The 19,490-nt window shown below is 53.0% G+C and overlaps 1 protein-coding gene across 1 annotated transcript in view; it reads left to right on the top strand.

Moving 5' to 3' along the window:
• The first annotated feature begins 251 nt into the window (after positions 1-251).
• Positions 252-19,490, top strand: part of LOC147736712 (uncharacterized) — a 61,575-nt gene continuing 42,336 nt past the window's right edge. The window contains exon 1 of the mRNA XM_086953436.1: positions 252-1,497. Within this exon, the coding sequence (XP_086809562.1) occupies positions 252-1,497 (1,246 nt within the window). The remainder of the gene's footprint in view (positions 1,498-19,490) is intronic.

Raw genomic sequence — 19,490 nt, 5'->3', positions numbered from 1 at the left:
CGTATCACGTAAGGGCAGCACTGAGCGGGGTTTAGATGTGTAGCAGGGTAACTCCTGATGTCCTCGAGGACAGCCTGACCTTGAGCAGGGTAGATCCTCTCCAGCTCTTGAGACAGTTTAGTTCTTTCGAGCCTTAGCTGTGGTGAGACAGGAAGGAGTATTTTGACCTAATTGTCCTGTGATAATGTGTTGTCTTTTCTATTTTCTTCCCCTTCACAGACACCTGAGGACTTGAACATCAGAATTTCAGAATGGAGAAAAGGCAGATTCCAAGACAAAAAGGAGAAGTGCGGTGTCCACCTGAACCCGTAGGAGTTGCACTCCCTTCTTCTCTTACCCATAATGTGTCATCTTCAAGATCCCAAACTGATGCTCAGAGGGACTGTGAGATGGAAGCGCTATCGGGGAACCCGCCTAACATGATCCTTTTATCTATGTTGGAGCAGTTGGAAGCCAAACTGGATAACTTGCAGAATACCCTAGAGGACGTGCCGTCAAGAGTCGCTGGGCTCATGGAGCAAATCTGGATAGCAAAGGGTCTAGATCACCTTGAAAATGGGGGCGTGTCTTTGGAGAGGGTCAGTCCGGTGGTGGTTAGAGATTGTCCTCTCAGTAGGGCCCCTCCGATCAATCTTTCAGTCAGGGCCAAGGATGTGAACCCATGTCTTCAATCTACATCTTCACCTGGTCGTGATTCACAGCCGAATCCGTGTCTTCAACCTCTGTCTCCTCATGGGCATGAACCACAGCATAGCCAGTGCCTCCAACCTCTGTCTCCGGCTGGCCCTGGACCACAGCAGGATGGTACTGGCTCCAGGTGCCCTCCTCCAGATGCTCAAGTTATCCCAGGTCTTCCATCAGTGTTTGGTGATGGCCATGAACCACAGCAAGACCACTGCATGCAACAAGAACCAGAGGAACACATGAAGAAAGAACCATTGTATGCAGATAGTTGGGGAGCACAACAGAACGTCTGCCCGCAGCCACTGTTTTACAAGGGACATGAGCTACAGCAAAACCAGTGCAGACAACCAGTGCTCCCAGATGGGGAGAGACCAAGTGAACTCCTAAAGCAAGAGTTGTTGTGGTTTGAGGGTGAGGGTCAACGGCAAAACCTCTGCAGACTACCAGCATTTCAAGAAGACCAGAGTCTGCAGCTCAACACATGCCTGCAGGTTCTTTCTGATGCACATGAATCGCATCAGAACTGCAAGACCGAACCAATGCACCTTGAGGCACTCAGTCCAGATAGCGGCTATAAGCTAGAACCACTGAGTCCTGAGGACTACGATCAGAACTACAAGCAAGAACCACTGGGCCCTGAGAACCGAGATGGGAACTCTGACCTACAACCCACATGTGCTGATGCGCAGGGCCCATCTGGAGCCTCATCATTCCTGCCACAGAATGCTCCTTATACTGATGGAGCTATCGCTAGAGACCCATTGGAGAGAGGAAATACAGACGCAGATGGATTGCTGCTCAAAGCCATCCCAGGTATTTGTTTCGTACTGAATGACCATGCAGAATGTCTACTCACTTGTACAGTTCTGAGGGAATGTAACATAAAATATCTCCAAAGTGGATCTGCCCAGATTTTTAGTAAGACCTGCAGGGGCCCAAATCTGAGTTGTGTGGAGTGATATCTTTGGGGGCGGGGCCTTGAGTACACCAGAAGCGGTTATGTACCTGGTATCTCCTTTATTTTCGCAAAGGTGTTTTGCATTCCCGTTCAGTGATAGGCTAAGAATTGGGACTCTGCATATGAAAAATGACCTGAAATCTGGTCCATGCATGAGACACCCCATTCCGGGCTCAGGACCTCTGAGGAATTATGTGGCAGAATCTGTGATTTCAATCCAAGCTCCGCGATACTCACCATCCCCTAAGTGTGAGATGAAAGTGAGGTGTTATTCACCGAGAGTAACAGTGCCCTTTTTTGTTGCTAGTGCAGACTAAAGCACTTTAGAGATGGGGCTGGGTCCATGTGATGTGTGAGTGCACAGATTGTAGAAGGAATTCTGGGGCAGCCAGGGTCTGCCGCATAAAAGGGGAGGAAGGCAGTGTGAAGAGGAAAGGTGAGCTGTAAGTCAGGTCTGTAGTGGTGGGATGGGTGGGGATTAGGTCCGCTGCACCCCAGGGCCTCCGGTAACAAGTGGTCTATTTCTGTGGTGTGTAGGTACATGTACATAGAACTGGGGGGCCTGCAGGTCAGAGAGGGCTGGCTGTATTATAACATACTACATCATGTAGAACAACGTACAAGTTCAAAGAGGTTTCAAGATTAAGTGTTGTCTGTAGGGTTAGGTGCACAGTACAAGGTGGTCTGAATATCAAGCTGGGTTAGTTCTATTACAGTATACAGGATTGGGTGATCTATTTTCTTATGTGTATTTTATCTAATATGGGCCCCATTAAAAGGCCTTAGCTATGTCTGCCTTTATGTCTCCTATTACATTTCCCTCACTTTTTCCTTTCTCTAAGTCAGCAATATCAGCATTTAAAGAAACTCTGCTGGAGGGTGGGTGAAGTAAATGGTGATTGCTCTGAGATATGTGGAATTACTGTGGAAATTCAGCATCTGATTCCCCCAGTCATTTCAGAGTACTATGATTGCATAAGATTATTGGCTCTGTTATGATGCCTGTGCGAACAATAGCTTTACAATATCACATGCATCTTTTGAAGCCCAATTCATCTTTCTTCCTTCTTTATATAGCTATTGTGTCTCAGCCCCTCTTTAGACATTTCAGTGCACATTACGATGACCAAATCATGCAAATTTCCGCCTCTCGGTACAAAATGGTGCCATGCAGTGTGTTGCGATAAGCTGAAAGCATAGCCCTTGCAGCATCTTCCACTTTGATACCGGCCATGAAAAAACCCTGATTGACCAATCTGTTCATCCTCTCTGCTTGGCCATTACTCTGTGGGTGATGAAGACTAGCACATTTATGCTTGATACCAGTTCCATCCAAATACTGCTTCATCTCCCTCAAGACCAATTATACACCATTATCCGAAACCAATTCACCCTGAAAACCCTCTCTGACACGTACAAATCGTACTTGCAACCAATTCGACATGTAGTCTTCAAGCACAATGGCAAATTTCTGATGCACAGGAAGCATCTGAAACAGACCTAAAAAAATCATTACATTCATGGTCCCGTCCTGTCAGGAAAACCCACTTCTGTCATAAGCAGAACTGTGTACATCATCCTTTTATCATTTTGCAAATGTTGGACAGGCCACCAATGTTAGACGGGCCGGGAGGGTCGGCCGAGGACAAGGGGAGAGGTCTCCGGGGAGAGCCGTCTCCAGCGATCGTACAGATGAGTAACTTCCCCCCCACAGATGTACACCACACAGAGATAAGGTTTAACGTTCTTTATAAGCAATCTTAAGTACGGTGGAATGGTACAAGGAGGTCTGGACTCAGGGGTCCCCTCAATTCTAGTCTCTTGGTTTGGGGTAAAGGGGTAGCGGGACAGTCTTGTTACCAATCTGGTAGATGCGATGATAAGATGGATAGCTCACAATCCTCGAGCTCGGCGTTCTAGAGGATCGGGCCGTGGCGGAGCCAGCAGGTCCCGAGATGATCGATGATAGCGACGGTCCGCGGCGAAGCCAGCAGGTCCCGATGAAGGTGGTAGTTACAAACGGTCCGCGGCCACGCCAGCAGGTCCCGACGACGATGAAGGTTTCAGAAGGTTGCGGCAGCACCAGCAGGCAGGACGATAGTTCGCAAGGCAGGGCTACGGCAGCGCCAGTAGTCCGTCAAGGATGAGTTCCTCACTGCGTCTCTCGACTCCAGGATACAACTGCCTTCCTGCTCTGGAGCTGCCCCAGTTATAGGTCTGGCGCCCTTTGATGTCCGGACCCTCGCACTTGGAGGTCGGGAGGTCCGGGATGAGGGAGTCCAGACACCCAGCAGGGGGGTGGAGCCAGCGCCTGGGGGAGCTGGGGGCGATCGGCACCTGGCAGGGGAGAGCCATCGACACTTCTTTCTCCCATTGACCTGCCAAGTAGTCCGCTCACCTCCTGGGTAGAGGGTGGTGCCGGGATGTCGGGGTCTGGCCAGGCCCAGGGTTAGGGTCGATCGGAGGCCACGCGGCCTCGTGGTGCTGTGTCCAAGATGGCGTCCAGGCCGGGCGAGGGGGCCGGTAGGGATTCGGGCCCATGATGTGGAGATGTCCAGGGGCAGGGGTCCCATAGGAGACGGGAAACGGGTGGTTATTGCGTGTAACACCTGGAGGGCCGGGCTCGGGCCTGGTCATGCGGGGAGGGAGCAAGCCTTTCACGTGGCCTGTCCAACATGCGTCCCCCCCAGCTGAAGGCGGGGAGAGTCACCCATCCTCTTGGGGACTCTCTTCGTCGAGGCGGAAAAAGCGTGACAGGCCATCTGCGTTGGCGTGGTCTTGCCCGGGTCGATGTTCCACAGTGAAGTCCATCCCCTGCAGGGAGATGGACCAACGCAAGAGTTTTGGGTTTTCCCCCCGCATCTGCATTAGCCACTGCAGGGGCCGATGATCGGTCTGTACCCGGAAGTGGGTACCGAAGAGATAGGGCCGGAGCTTTTTGAGGGCCCACACCACTGCGAAGGCCTCCCTCTCGATGGTGCTCCAGCGTTGCTCTCGGGCCAGGAGACGTCTGCTGATGAAAGCCACTGGTTGGTCAAGTCCTTCGGGGTTCAGCTGGGAAAGGACTGCCCCAATGCCATGGTCGGAGGCATCCGTTTGGACGATAAATTCCCGACTGTAGTCGGGGGCCTGGAGCACCGGGGCGGAGCACATGGCGGCCTTCAGCTTCTGGAAGGCCGCTTGACAGTCTGGGGTCCAGTTGACCTTTGGTTGGTTTTTGGATGTGAGTTCCGTGAGGGGCCCCACCATGCTGCCATAGTCCCTCACGAACCGCCGGTAGTAGCCTGTGAGTCCCAAGAAGGCGCGGACCTCGGTCTGGGTGATGGGGGGCTGCGAAGACTGGATGGCAGCGATCTTGAGTTGCAGCGGGGCCACCAGACCGCTTCCCACCTGGTGCCCGAGATAGGTCACGGACCCCTGGCCAATTTGGCATTTGCTGGCCTTGATCGTGAGGCCGGCTCGTTGGAGGGCCTGCAGAACCTCTCGGAGGTGGTTGAGGTGGTCGGACCAGTGGCGGCTGTACACAGCGATATCGTCCAGGTAGGCGGCGCTGAATTCTTCGAGTCCCGCCAGGACCTGGTTTACTAGCCGCTGAAATGTTGCTGGGGCATTCTTCATGCCGAATGGCATGACCTTGAAGTGGTAGTGGCCATTAGGGGTGGAGAAGGCAGATCGTTCTTGGGACCGGGGTGTGAGACCGATCTGCCAGTAGCCCGCTGTCAGGTCGAAGATGCTGAGGTAGCGGGCAGCTCCCATGCGGTCGATTAGTTCATCTGCTCGGGGGATGGGATGTGCGTCGGTTCTGGTGACCGCATTCAAGCCCCGGTAGTCGACGCAGAACCGGAGCTCAGGAGTGGTGCCGGGGGCGGCCGCTTTGGGGACCAGTACCACTGGGCTGGCCCAGGGGCTGTCTGAGGGCTCGATGACCCCGAGCGTGAGCATCTTGGACACCTCCTCTTGGATGCAGGCCCGTACCCGATCTGGTACGCGGTAGGCCCGCTGTCGGATAGGGGGACTGTCTCCAGTGTCCACATCGTGCAAGCACCAGGGGGTGACCCCTGGGGTGAGTGAGAACAGGGTGGCGAACTGCAGTAGGAGGTCTCGGCAGCCTTGGCGCTGTTCCAGGGTGAGGGCCTCCGAGAGTCGGACCCCGTCCACGGAGCCGTCCTTCTCCCGAGTCCGTAGGAGGTCAGGGAGGGGCTCGGAATCCTCCTCGGCTCCGCTGTCTGTTGCCATCAGGAGGCTGAGCTCCGAGCGCACAAAGTGGGGTTTTAGTCTATTGGCGTGGAGGATCCGGAGGGGGTTCCGTGAAGATTCCATATCGATGAGATAGGTGACAGGGCTCTTGCGCTCGACCACTTTGAAGGGCCCGGTCCACTTGTCTTGCAAGGCGCAGGGTTCGGTGGGGGACAATACCCACACTTGTTGGCCTGGTTCAAATTCAATGGAGGAGGCATTTTGATCGTACCACCTTTTCATGTCTTCCTGACTGGCCTCCAAGTTTGCTTTTGCCATTTCTCTGAACCGTCTGGTCTGGTTGCGTAGGGTCAGGAGGTACTTAAAAACATCTGGAGGGTTCTTCAGAGGGGGCATTTCCCAACCTTCTTTGACTAGGCTGAGCGGCCCTCGCACAGGGTGTCCATATAAGAGTTCGAACGGGCTGAAGCCGAGGGACTTCTGGGGGACTTCTCGATAGGCAAAGAGGAGGCACGGCAGTAGCACATCCCACTGGCGACGGAGGGGCTCTTCCAACCCCCCAATCATCCCTTTGAGCGTGCGGTTGAACCGCTCGACTAGTCCGTTTCCTTGAGGGTGATAGGGGGTCGTGAATCGGTAGGTGACCCCACACTGTTGCCAGAGGGACTTCATGTATTTTGAAATAAAGTTTGTGCCCCGGTCGCTGACGACTTCTCGGGGGAAGCCCACCCGGGAGAAGATCCCCATCAAGGCCCGGCCGACTACCGGGGCTGTCACAGTTCGCAGGGGAACAGCCTCGGGGTAGCGGGTGGCGTGGTCCACCAGTACCAGGATGAACCGATGTCCTTGGGCTGTACGGGGGTCCAGGGGCCCCACAATGTCTATCCCCACCCTCTCGAACGGGGTGGTGACAACTGGTAAAGGTTGCAGAGGTGCTTTAAGCTTGCGGCCGCTCTTCCCGCTGGCCTGGCACGTGGGGCAAGACCGGCAGTGATGGAGTACGCCGTTCCTCATCTTGGGCCAGAAAAAGTGGGTCACCAGGCGACTGTAGGTTTTGTCCTGACCCAGGTGACCAGCCAGGGGGACATCGTGGGCCAGGTTTAGCAAGAAGTCTCTAAAGCGGAGGGGCACCACTAGCACTCGACTGGCCCCTAACTCTGCGATTCTCTGTTCGCTGTACAACAGGTCGTTGTCCCAATAGACCCAATGGGTTCCGGAGGTATCCCCTGCGCTCTGGGCGAGGGCTTGTTGGCGGAGTCCCTCGAGGGAGGGACAGGTCTTCTGCTCGTGGCGAAACTGTTCCTGACGCCACTGAGCCAGGTCGGGAAGGTCCTGGGGCTGAGCGAGCCCCTCTGGAGTTTGCTCTGGGGGGACAGCACGGTCGGTGTCTTCTACGGGAGCGACCGGGGGAGGAGGTGCCGGCCATTCAGGTTCTTCGGGTCGGGGGATGGTACGGGCAGCCATGGACCGGGTGGTTACGCACGCCCAGTCCGGGAGGCCCAACATCCCCAGGTGCTCTCTTCTCTCTACGGCGGCCCACGGGGAACTCTCAAGATCATTTCCCAGGAGACAGTCTACGGGGGCATCATCTCGGACCGTCACCTTCAACATGCCGGAGACTCCTCCCCACTCGAAGGGGACGCAGGCCATCCGACATAGACTCTCCGAATTGTCGGCTGAACGGACAGGGCAGAGAATGTTCGGCAGGATCTGTTCTGGGGTCACCAGGTGACAACGGACGGCTTTTACACTGGCCCCGGTGTCACGTAGGGCTTCGGCCCTGTGTCCATTAATGTTCACCCACTGACTGTACTTCCTGGTGTTGGCGGGTAGGGGGGCCTGCGGGACCATGTCTTTCCCCCCTAGGCACGCTAGAACCATGGCGGCTGGTTCCCACTCTTGGTGTTCTTGCTCACATTCCTCGTGTTCTTCGGAGATTTGTTCTTCTCCCAGGGCGGCGGCAGCCATCTGGCGGGGTCTCGGAGTCTGGCTCTGTGGACAATTCGGGTCATTTGCGTAGTGGCCGACTCGCTGGCATCGGTGACACGTGACATTGGCTCGGTACCCCGGGCGCGCCGGGGGGTTGCCCCGGTTGGCCGGGGGTGGGGTGCTGGCCGCGGGAGCGGCCGGGGCGTTGTCTCTTCCTCTTCCCTGGCCTCCTCCTCCTCCTCGGGGACGGTGCTGACCTTGGTTGTTCCTGTTCTGTTCATGTGACCCATTTCGGCCGACTCGGGTAATTTCCCACCGGTCAGCCTCGACGGCGAGCTGCCGTGGATCAGTCAATTTACTGTCGAGGAGGTGCTGCCTGAGCTCGACGAAGCAGTTGTTAGATAGATGCTCCCATACCATGAGATTGAAGAGTTGCTCGTAGGTCGTTACATTGCTTCCCTTGATCCAACCCTCGAAGGCTCGGCTGAAATAGTTCACGTACTCCACCCAAGTTGTACCCGGGATCCGGGTGCAGTCTCGGAACCTCTGGCGGTACATTTCGGGTGTGAGCCCATAGCGGGTGAGGAGGGTAGCTTTCATGTGGTCATAGGAGGTCATCAGATGGTCTGGGAGCTGTAACAGGGCATCGCGGCCCTCATTGACGAACCTCCCCCATAGGCCGGCTCCCCAGTCACTTCGATCGATCCGGTGGGAGGTCATAGCGATCTCGTAGTCCTTGAACCATTGTTGTATGTCGTCATCTCGGAAATATTCTCGAACGACATCCTTGGGGATGTGTACTTTCTTTTCTGTTGCTCCCGGGGTGCGCGGTTGCTCGGGCACCCCTAATTCTTTGTTCTGCTTACGTAAGTCTATCTCTGCTAGGTTGCGCTCGTGTTCATATGCCAGTCTCTTCTCTTCGAGCTCTCTTTGTCTCTGTTTCTCTTCCCGTTCTTCTCGGAGCCGCAGATGTTCTAGGTTCAGTTTTTGTTCGGCTAATTTGAGTTCGCCATCCATTTTGAGCCGGGCCATTTCTAATTCATGTAGTCTGCTTCTTTCTCGTTCTTGGATCTCATCTTGTGAGAGACCCGTTCTTCGCTCCTCGGGAGCCGCGGTGTTCTTCTCTGCTGCTGCAACATTTTGGTCCGGGGTCTGACGGCCCCGGTTTCCGCCCATGACTCAATGGCGTGCTTGAAATCGTCTTTAGTACTCAGACCGGTGGTAGCGATACCTAGTTCAATGCAGAATTGTTTCAACTCACGATGGCTGTACTCTTCCAATTTCTCCATCTGGAATTTCTCGGTGGATCCGCTCTCTTTGGTTGTCATTGTGGTTTCGTCGTGGGGTGAGCTACTCTCTGTAGGATTACACGTTGATTCGGATCGCGCCGCTGGCCACCAATGTTAGACGGACCGGGAGGGTCGGGCGAGAATAAGGGGAGAGGTCTCCGGGGAGAGCCGTCTCCAGCGATCGTACAGACCAGTAACTTCCCCCCCACAGATGTACACCACACAAGGATAAGGTTTAACGTTCTTTATAAGCAATCTTTAAGTACGGTGGAATGGTACAAGGAGGTCTGGACTCAGGGGTCCCCTCGGTTCTAGTCTCTTGGTTGGGAAAAGGGGTAGCGGGACAGTCTTGTTACCAATCTGGTAGGTACGGTGATAGATGGATAGCTCACAATCCTCGAGCTCGGCGTTCTAGATGATCGGGCCGCGGCGGAGCCAGCAGGTCCCGAGATGGTCAGGGTAGCGACGGTCCGCGGCGAAGCCAGCAGGTCCCGATGAAGGTGGTAGTTACAAACGGTCCGCGGACACGCCAGCAGGTCCCGACGACGATGAAGGTTTCAGAAGGTTGCGGCAGCGCCAGCAGGCAGGACGATAGTTCGCAAGGCAGGGCTACGGCAGCGCCAGTAGTCCGTCAAGGATGAGTTCCTCACTGCGTCTCTCGACTCCAGGATACAACTGCCTTCCTGCTCTGGAGCTGCCCCAGTTATAGGTCTGGCGCCCTTTGATGTCCGGACCCTCGCACTTGGAGGTCGGGAGGTCCGGGATGAGGGAGTCCAGACACCCAGCAGGGGGGGTGGAGCCAGCGCCTGGGGGAGCTGGGGGCGATCGGCACCTGGCGGGGGAGAGCCATCGACACTTCTTTCTCCCATTGACCTGCCAAGTAGTCCGCTCACCTCCTGGGTAGAGGGTGGTGCCGGGATCTCGGGCCTGGCCAGGCCCAGGGTTAGGGTCGATCGGAGGCCACGCGGCCTCGTGGTGCTGTGTCCAAGATGGCGCCCAGGCCGGCGAGGGGGCCGGTAGGGATTCGGGCCCATGATGTGGAGATGTCCAGGGGCAGGGGTCCCATAGGAGACGGGAAACGGGTGGTTATTGCGTGTAACACCTGGAGGGCCGGGCTCGGGCCTGGTCATGCGGGGAGGGAGCAAGCCTTTCACGTGGCCTGTCCAACAATGGGGATCTTCTCCCGGGTGGGCTTCCCCCGAGAAGTCGTCAGCGACCGGGGCACAAACTTTATTTCAAAATACATGAAGTCCCTCTGGCAACAGTGTGGGGTCACCTACCGATTCACGACCCCCTATCACCCTCAAGGAAACGGACTAGTCGAGCGGTTCAACCGCACGCTCAAAGGGATGATTGGGGGGTTGGAAGAGCCCCTCCGTCGCCAGTGGGATGTGCTACTGCCGTGCCTCCTCTTTGCCTATCGAGAAGTCCCCCAGAAGTCCCTCGGCTTCAGCCCGTTCGAACTCTTATACGGACACCCTGTGCGAGGGCCGCTCAGCCTAGTCAAAGAAGGTTGGGAAATGCCCCCCCTGAAGAACCCTCCAGATGTTTTCAAGTACCTCCTGACCCTACTCTCAGAGGCCCTCACCCCGGAACAGCGCCAAGGCTGCCGAGACCTCCTACTGCAGTTCGCCACCCTGTTCTCCCTCACCCCAGGGGTCACCCCCTGGTGCTTGCACGACGTGGACACTGGAGACAGTCCCCCTGTCCGACATCGGGCTTACCGCGTACCAGATCGGGTACGGGCCTGCATCCAAGAGGAGGTGTCCAGGATGCTCACGCTCGGGGTCATCGAGCCCTCAGACAGCCCCTGGGCCAGCCCAGTGGTACTGGTCCCTAAAGCGGCCGCCCCCGGCACCACTCCTGAGCTCCGGTTCTGCGTCGACTACCGGGGCTTGAACGCTGTCACCAGAACCGACGCACATCCCATCCCCCGAGCAGATGAACTAATCGACCGCATGGGAGCTGCCCGCTACCTCAGCATCTTCGACCTGACAGCGGGCTACTGGCAGATCGGCCTCACACCCCGGGCCCAAGAACGCTCTGCCTTCTCCACCCCTGATGGCCACTACCACTTCAAGGTCATGCCATTCGGCATGAAGAATGCCCCAGCAACATTTCAGCGGCTAGTGAACCAGGTCCTGGCGGGACTCGAAGAATTCAGCGCCGCCTACCTGGACGATATCGCTGTGTACAGCCGCCACTGGTCCGACCACCTCGACCACCTCCGAGAGGTTCTGCAGGCACTCCAACGAGCCAGCCTCATGATCAAGGCCAGCAAATGCCAAATTGGCCAGGGGTCCGTGACCTATCTCGGACACCAGGTGGGAAGCGGTCTGGTGGCCCCTCTGCAACTCAAGATCGCTGCCATCCAGTCTTGGCAGCCCCCCATCACCCAGACCGAGGTCCGCGCCTTCTTGGGACTCACAGGCTACTACCGGCGGTTCGTGAGGGACTATGGCAGCATTGTGGGGCCCCTCACGGAACTCACATCCAAAAACCACCCAAAGAAGGTCAACTGGACCCCAGACTGTCAAGCGGCCTTCGAGAAGCTGAAGGCCGCCATGTGCTCCGCCCCTGTGCTCCAGGCCCCCGACTACAGTCGGGAATTCATCGTCCAAACGGATGCCTCCGACCATGGCATTGGGGCAGTTCTTTCCCAGTTGAACCCCGAAGGACTTGACCAACCAGTGGCTTTCATCAGCAGACGTCTCCTGGCCCGAGAGCAACGCTGGAGCACCATCGAGAGGGAGGCATTCGCAGTGGTATGGGCCCTCAAAAAGCTCCGGCCTTATCTCTTCGGTACCCACTTCCGGGTGCAGACAGATCATCGGCCCCTGCAGTGGCTAATGCAGATGCGGGGGGAAAACCCAAAACGATTGCGTTGGTCCATCTCCCTACAGGGGATGGACTTCACTGTGGAACATCGACCGGGGCAAGACCACGCCAACGCAGATGGCCTGTCACGCTTTTTCCGCCTCGACGAGGAGAGTCCCCAAGAGGATGGGTGACTCTCCCCGCCTTCAGCTGGGGGGGACGCATGTTGGACAGGCCATGTGAAGGGCTTGCTCCCTCCCCGCATGACAAGGTCCAAGCCCGGCCCTCCAGGTGTTACACACAGAAACCACCCGCTCCCCGTCTCATATGGGACTCCTGCCCCCGGACATCTCTGCATCATGGGCCCGAATCACTACCGGCCCCCTCGCCCGGCCTGGGCGCCATCTTGGACACTGCACCACGAGGCCGCGTGGCCTCCGATCGACCCTAACCCTGGGCCTGGCCAGGCCCCGACATCCCGGCACCACCATCCACCCAGGAGGTGAGTGGACCACTTGGCAGGTCAATGGGAGAAAGAAGTGTCGATGGCTCTCCCCCGCCAGGTGCCGATCGCCCCCAGCTCCCCCAGGCGCTGGCTCCACCCCCCTGCTGGGTGTCTGGACTCCCTCATCCTGGACCTTCCGACCTCCAAGTGCGAGGGTCCGGACATCAAAGGGCGCCAGACCTATAACTGGGGCAGCTCCAGAGCAGGAAGGCAGTTGTATCCTGGAGTCGAGAGACGCAGTGAAGAACTCTTCCTTGACGGACTACTGCCGCTGCCGTAGCCCTGCCTTGCGAACTACTGTCTTGCCTGCTGGCGCTGCCGCAACCTTCTGAAACCTTCATCCTCGTCGGGACCTGCTGGCGTGGCCGCGGACCGTTTGTAACTACCACCTTCACCGGGACCTGCTGGCTCCGCCGCGGACCGTCGCTATCATCGATCATCTCGGGACCTGCTGGCTCCGCCGCGGCCCGATCCTCTAGAACGCCGAGCTCGAGGATTGTGAGCTATCCATCTTATCATCGCATCTACCAGATTGGTAACAAGACTGTCCCGCTACCCCTTTACCCCAAACCAAGAGACTAGAATCGAGGGGACCCCTGAGTCCAGACCTCCTTGTACCATTCCACCGTACTTAAGATTGCTTATAAAGAACGTTAAACCTTATCTCTGTGTGGTGTACATCTGTGGGGGGGAAGTTACTCGTCTGTACAATCGCTGGAGACGGCTCTCCCCGGAGACCTCAGCAAACAACTGGTAACTCTCTCTAATGAGTTTTTCCACATCCCTGTCGATGGCAGGCGACCAGTATTGTATTGTCAGTCGTTTGTTTTTCGATATCACAGCTAAATGTCTCACCTCTGACAGCATTAAATTTGCTATTGGTCTACAGTTTTCACAACAAATCGTTTTTCTTTTGGCCATTCTTTCCACATGAAATGAATCACTTTCAATAAAATAGAATCTTCATCCAATGTCTTTCTCTACCTTTGCCTCCACACACACACACAGACAGTCTTGACCCGGCCAACAAATACTTGCTGCAGTACATTCCACATCTTCACAGTCAATTTTCCATTTATAGTCTTTATTCGGTACTTAAAAAGACACCATAAAAGCACATATACAATATACACACAATATTACATACAAATTTTAGTTTAAAAGGAGATATAAGTGAAATGTAGCTAAAAACATATTTCATTAGACTAGTGGAAAAGGAGTAAATTTTAAGGGATTGAGTGATATTAAGGTCAATTTTCTCTGGTGTCCCTTAACCGCAGTGCTACCCGGATAAAATTTACAGTGCAAAATAGTGTATAGGCGTCTTCAGCTTCCTGTAAAAACTTTAGTGCCAGTTTTGCATGTCTGAGTTTTGATTCTTTCAGAATCCCCACTAAAAACTTACGTCTTGGGGCAGAATAAAAGGGACATAATAAAACAAAGTGAAGGGTATCCTGCGGAGACCTAGTGTCGCAGCCGCAGGTACCCTTCGCCTCCACTGTAAGGGTGAACCCTGAAGGAACCGCAAGTATGTGATGAAGCATATTGAGTCTGAAGCGGGTCATGTAATAACGATCCTGCGCATTATGCATGACCCTCAGATATGGTTCCATTCCTTGCTTTGCTGTAAGTTGACAATAGGATGAGACAGTGGGCTTGTGTCTTTCACTCTCTGCCCTAATCGTCCGTAACCGTTCTAAGAAAAGTTTTTTTACCATCGTTTTACTCTCAACAGTTATGGATTCTGGGGATGTGAAGAAGTTTGTACAGTCAATCTCTTCTAACGAGTCCTTAATATACTTCAACCAGGGAATATGGTGTCCTTTATCCCGTTTGAGGCAGTCTGTTATGATTTGTCTCGTTAGGTCCGCCTCGGGGTTAGTCCATATTTCAACCCAGGCCAGAAGGGGTTTAACTTTAATCCGGTCTTCGATAAAGGGCTCTCCCACTTCCTCGTGAATAATGTAGGCCGGGACACTCTGTGGTAGTTTCAGGATTCTTCTCAGGAATTTGTTTTCTTCCACCTGTATTTGTTGTAGTTTATTGTCTATATAACCCCATACTTCCGCACCATAGGTGACCTTCGCACAGCAGATCGATCTGTACAAATTTAATATTTGTTCTGGAGACCACCTTCCCAGTCTTTGACCATACCCCATAATGGCTCCTCATGACGCCGCCAATTTAGTTGCATGTTTCTCCACCAGGGGTTTAAAGTTCAAGTGGTTATCAAAGAGTACACCCAGGTATGAGAAGGTCTTGACCTGACCAATCTTGTGTGATCCGATGTTATAAGTGAAGTTTCCCTTTTTCTTTGCTCCTGTTGTCATGATATAAGATTTTTCAAGGTTTGTCAATAAATCAAGTTTGGCCATAAAATCGACAAAACCATCAATCAACTTTTGTAGACCTAAGGGAGTTCTGGCCAATAGTACCGCGTCATCGGCATAAAGTAATACCGGCACTGCGCGTTGGCCAATTTGTGGCGAGTCTACCTTTAGCTTTAGAAGCTCTTTTTCCAGGAGATTAATATATATAGAGAAAAGGAAGGGCGCTAAGATGCAGCCCTGCCTCACTCCACTGGTGCAGCAAAAGGGGTCGGTCTTACTTCCCTCTTGATTATACCTCACACTTGCAGATGTATTCCAGTGCAGGGTTTGTAGGGTGTCCACAAGGGGTTGATCCACTCCTAAATTTATCAGTAATGACCAAAGTTTTTCTCTGTTTACGCAGTCAAAGGCCGCCGAGAGGTCCATGAATCCCATAAATACATTCCCATTGCGAGCGATGGTATATTTTGCTGCCAGAAGGTACAGGTTCAGACATTGATCAGTGGTGGATCTACCTTCCCTGAAGCCGTATTGGACGTCTGAAAAAACCTGATGCTCCTCAGCCCAATCCTGCAGACGATGTAAGATAACTCGGCCCAGTACTTTCGCTGTCACATCTATAAGAGAGATGGGGCGATAGCATTGGGGGTCGTCACGGTTCCCCTTTTTGTAAATCGGAACTCTGGTTGCTGTTGACCAAGAACGAGGCAATCCTGCTACCACTGCCTCGTTCAGGACCCTCGTTAGTAGCGGGGCCCACAGTTCAATTTTGCTCAGGTAGAGATCAGGTGGTATTCCGTCCGGGCCTGGTGCTTTGTTTTTACTGAGCCCTGCTATTCCCAGTTCAACTTCTTTCAGGGAAAAGTCCAGTTTTAAGGGCTGTATTGGTCTTATCTTTTCCCCCTGGGTTAAATGTCCTGTGTGATTGTAAAGGCTCTTGAAGTGATTCTGCCATTGGTCGGGTAAAATAGTGTTCATTATTTTTGGTGCTCTTTGATCCTGGAAGCATGGGGTGTTGATGACCTTCCAGAAGCCTGATATATCTCGCCTTTCTGCAGCATCCCTTAAATCCTCCCAGGCTTGATTTTGTAAGCTCTTTTTACGACTGTTCAATGCTTTTTTATATTCAGCTCTATTCTGTGCAATCAAGAGCTTATCCCTGGGTACGGCGTGAAGGCTAAGTTTCAGTTTTTTATGCGCCTTAGTACAAAGGGAGTCGAACCAACGAGGGGTAGAGGGAACTTTACTTGATTTGTAGGTCGTCAGGAGATTGTTTACATGGCATGCGATTTCTTCAAATGCGCTGACCACTAGAGCTCCCTCCACCCTAGGATCAAGGCATGTGTTTATTGCGTTTAGACCCTCTGCGATCAATTTTTTGTAAAATCTATCCCCGTCAGTCCTAGCCCACTAGATTCTCCTTCCTTGATCCACTGCCTTTTCTATCACATCTGTTCTCTTTGAGACTGTTTTAAAATCAAACCCTTTTAATGTGAGTGTCACAGGGTTGTGGTCACTGAAGATGCTTGCATCTATGGCCATATTACTGATGTTTCTTTTTAATAGAGGCGAGACTAGAATATAGTCAATATAGGACTGGCAACCTCTGCCTCTAAATGTTGGGTTGAGGTCTCCGTTGTCGCCCAGTTTGGCAAGATCCAAAGTGTGGACCAAGTTATGCCTTTTGGTTAATTTCTCGAGATCCCGTCCCTCTCTTACATGAACAAAATGTGGCCCTTTCATTATGGTGCATCTAGACCAATCTTTATTAAATGGTTTTAATTTGTCACAAAGGTGACAATTTAAGTCCTCTAAAAGTATTAAACTTGGAGGGTTTGGTGTCTTATTTAAAGAAAACAGTTTTTCTAGACAGGAGTCCAATTCATTAACAGCGGCTCCCGTTGCCATTGAGTTGACAGCGTTATACCAATTGAGTAGGAGGAGGTTTAATCTTTTAGAACGAAACCTTACTACTTGTAAGTTATGTGAGTCCCAATTGAATTTTGACCATACTCCCTGAATATGTAAATTTACGTAAATTGTAAGTCCCCCACTGGCTCTCCCCGATGATACCTTTGTGGCCGGGACAGAAAAACATTTGTATCCCTCAAGACTGTAGTCATTTGGCTCGACCGCCCATGTTTCTTGCAAGCATACAATTTGAAATTTATTTATATAGTCGTGCCTTTCTTGAGATTCAAATTTGGCTGCTAGGCCTGCGATATTCCAGGATACAATTCGAAGGTTTTCGTGGGTATCCACTCTAGGTTGTTCTAGTAAGCCTCTTAATGGGTGTGCTTCCTGGTCTACTTCTGTAGTTGGTGTATTAGTGCGGGGTTGTGGGCTGATGTTGCTAGCCGGTGTACTTTGTTCAGTGGTTATCCTGTGATCTGGATGTTTTAACAATTTACACCTTCCCTTTTGAGTTTTTAGACTCTTTTTACCACCCCCTTTCCTGTCCGTGAGTCCTATACTATTCTCAGTGCCCATTCCTGTTATCTTCGGCCCTTCCTCCCTTGATCTTATGGGTGTATAAAAAAGGTATCCCCGGGCGTGTCAATCAACCTCTTCGAGTGCACTGAACCTATTCCAATGTGCATGCTGCATTAAAAAAGAATCATAATTTGGGGTCGCATGGTATGGCATTTGCCACTGGGCCGATCTATATTGGGGTTCCATCTGATAGAACCTGTTCATCGGGATTTTATTTCTCTGCACAGGTCTTTGGGGAGCATAAGGGTAAAAGTATGCTAGATGTACAGGGTGGATTTGTGAGTGGGCAGTGCTAGGGGGTGCATTGCAAATAAAGTTTACTGCTGCAATGTCTCTAAAGTTCACTGTTATTATGTCCCCTGCTATTGCTTTTGTTCCTCTCCCAATCCACTCCCCCCTTCTTACTGAAAGAATTTCTCCATGAATATTAGGGGGTAGCGGTCTATGTATTTGTAGCCACTGTGCACATTTGCATACCATCGGGTGACTCCTGAGCTGTTAGCCCAGGCCCTGGTGAACCATCCTCCTTCCTACACGGGTGATCTGGAGTGTGACCTGGACACCCTGCAGTCCTGGCTCTTAGCTAGACTGAATGAGTTGGCCCCTCTACAGCCACCCAGATCTCTCACTAAACGCACGTCGGCCCCCTGGTTTTCGGCGGAGTTGGCCCACTCCCGGAGACAATGTAAAGTCGCCGAACGGGCCTGGAGAGCCCAATACGATGCTGAGGCGAAACAGACTTATAAAACCAGGATGAAATCGTATCACGGTTTAATTCTAGAGGGAAAGAAGGACTACTTTGCTAAAAAAATTGAGGAAGCAGCTAACTCCTGTAAGGAGATCTTCTTCTCGATCGTGCGAGAATTTACTACCCCTCGCTCGAGCATAGATCAGGAGACTCCGGATGAAACCTGGGCTGACACTATTGCTAATTTTTTAACGACCAAAATTAGACAGATTCAGGACTCCTTTCTTCCGAGACCGACAGTTGCTCCTTGCGTATTGTCGAATGAGATAGTCCACCAGCCTACCTCTGGTCCGGTTCTGTTGAATTTTCCGCCTCTCACGATTTCCTCATCTTTAGCATTGATGAGGAATCTCAAATCTGGTTCACCTTGTGATCCCTGCCCGGCAAAATATTTAGCTAGAATGGCAGATGTTGTGAACCCCCTAGCTAACCCTACTCTCAACCTTTCCTTGAGTCAGGGGGTTCTGCCTTCATCCTGGAAACAGGCCATGGTGATCCCTCTCCTTAAAAAGCCCAACCTTGCCCCGGAAGCCCCGTCCAACTATCGACCAATTTCGCTCCTTCCTGCACTTACTAAAATCCTCGAGAAGCACGTTCATAGCGTGCTCTCCAACTTCCTGGAGTCGAATGAGCTTCTCCATGCGTCTCAATCGGGCTTTCGATCCAACCTAAGCACCGAGACGGCACTTTTGGAAGTCTCAGAGACTGTGAAGGAGGTGCTGGATGATGGAGGCAGGGTGATGTTAGTCATGTTAGATTTGTCGGCGGCTTTTGACACCGTTCCCCATGAGGATCTCCTCACAAGACTACATGACATCGGTCTAGGGGGGACGGTGCTCAATTGGTTTAGTTCCTTCTTAGCCAACCGCCGACAAACGGTCTGGGCCTCGCCTGGATCTGCCGAAATGCCGCCATTGGGAGTCGGAGTTCCTCAGGGCTCAGTTTTGAGCCCTACTTTATTTAACATCCTCATGACCCCTCTGGCGGATTTGGTGGAGTCCTACGGGGCCCGGATCGTCTCTTATGCTGACGACATCCAGCTCCTTTTTACCTGCTGCAAGAGCGAAGAATTCGATGGCAAAAGTATCCGTGAGTGCCTTGGGGCTGTTTTTAATTGGTTTCATCTGAACAGCCTCAAGTGTAACTCGGATAAATCCGAGATACTTTTCTTTGGATGCCCTGTGGAACCGGACTGGCATGGTTGGTGGCCTGCTGACAAGTTCCCTCCAGCCCAGTCTTCTAAATGGGCCAAGAACCTGGGAATTAAAATTGACAACGGGCTTTCGCTCAAATCCCAGGTGGCAACCTTGACTGGGACTTGCTTCGGGATTCTCAGGATGCTCCGAAAGTTTTTCCCTCTGCTGTCTGAGGAGCATCGGAGAATAACTGTGCAGGCTCTCATCGGATCCAGATTGGATTATGCCAACATTCTATATCTGGGTCTCCCAGAATACCTTTTACAGCGTATGCAGGTGACCCAGAACGCCGCTGCGCGAGCCATTTTCGGCCTGCACCGTCGAGCCAGTGTTTCAAACCTGCT

This window comes from Lissotriton vulgaris, chromosome 1_2 (genome assembly GCF_964263255.1).
Source record: "Lissotriton vulgaris chromosome 1_2, aLisVul1.2, whole genome shotgun sequence".
Classification (NCBI taxonomy): domain Eukaryota; kingdom Metazoa; phylum Chordata; class Amphibia; order Caudata; family Salamandridae; genus Lissotriton; species Lissotriton vulgaris.
The sequence above is the reverse complement of the archived record's forward strand: the minus strand, read 5'-3'. Positions and strand labels throughout refer to the sequence as shown.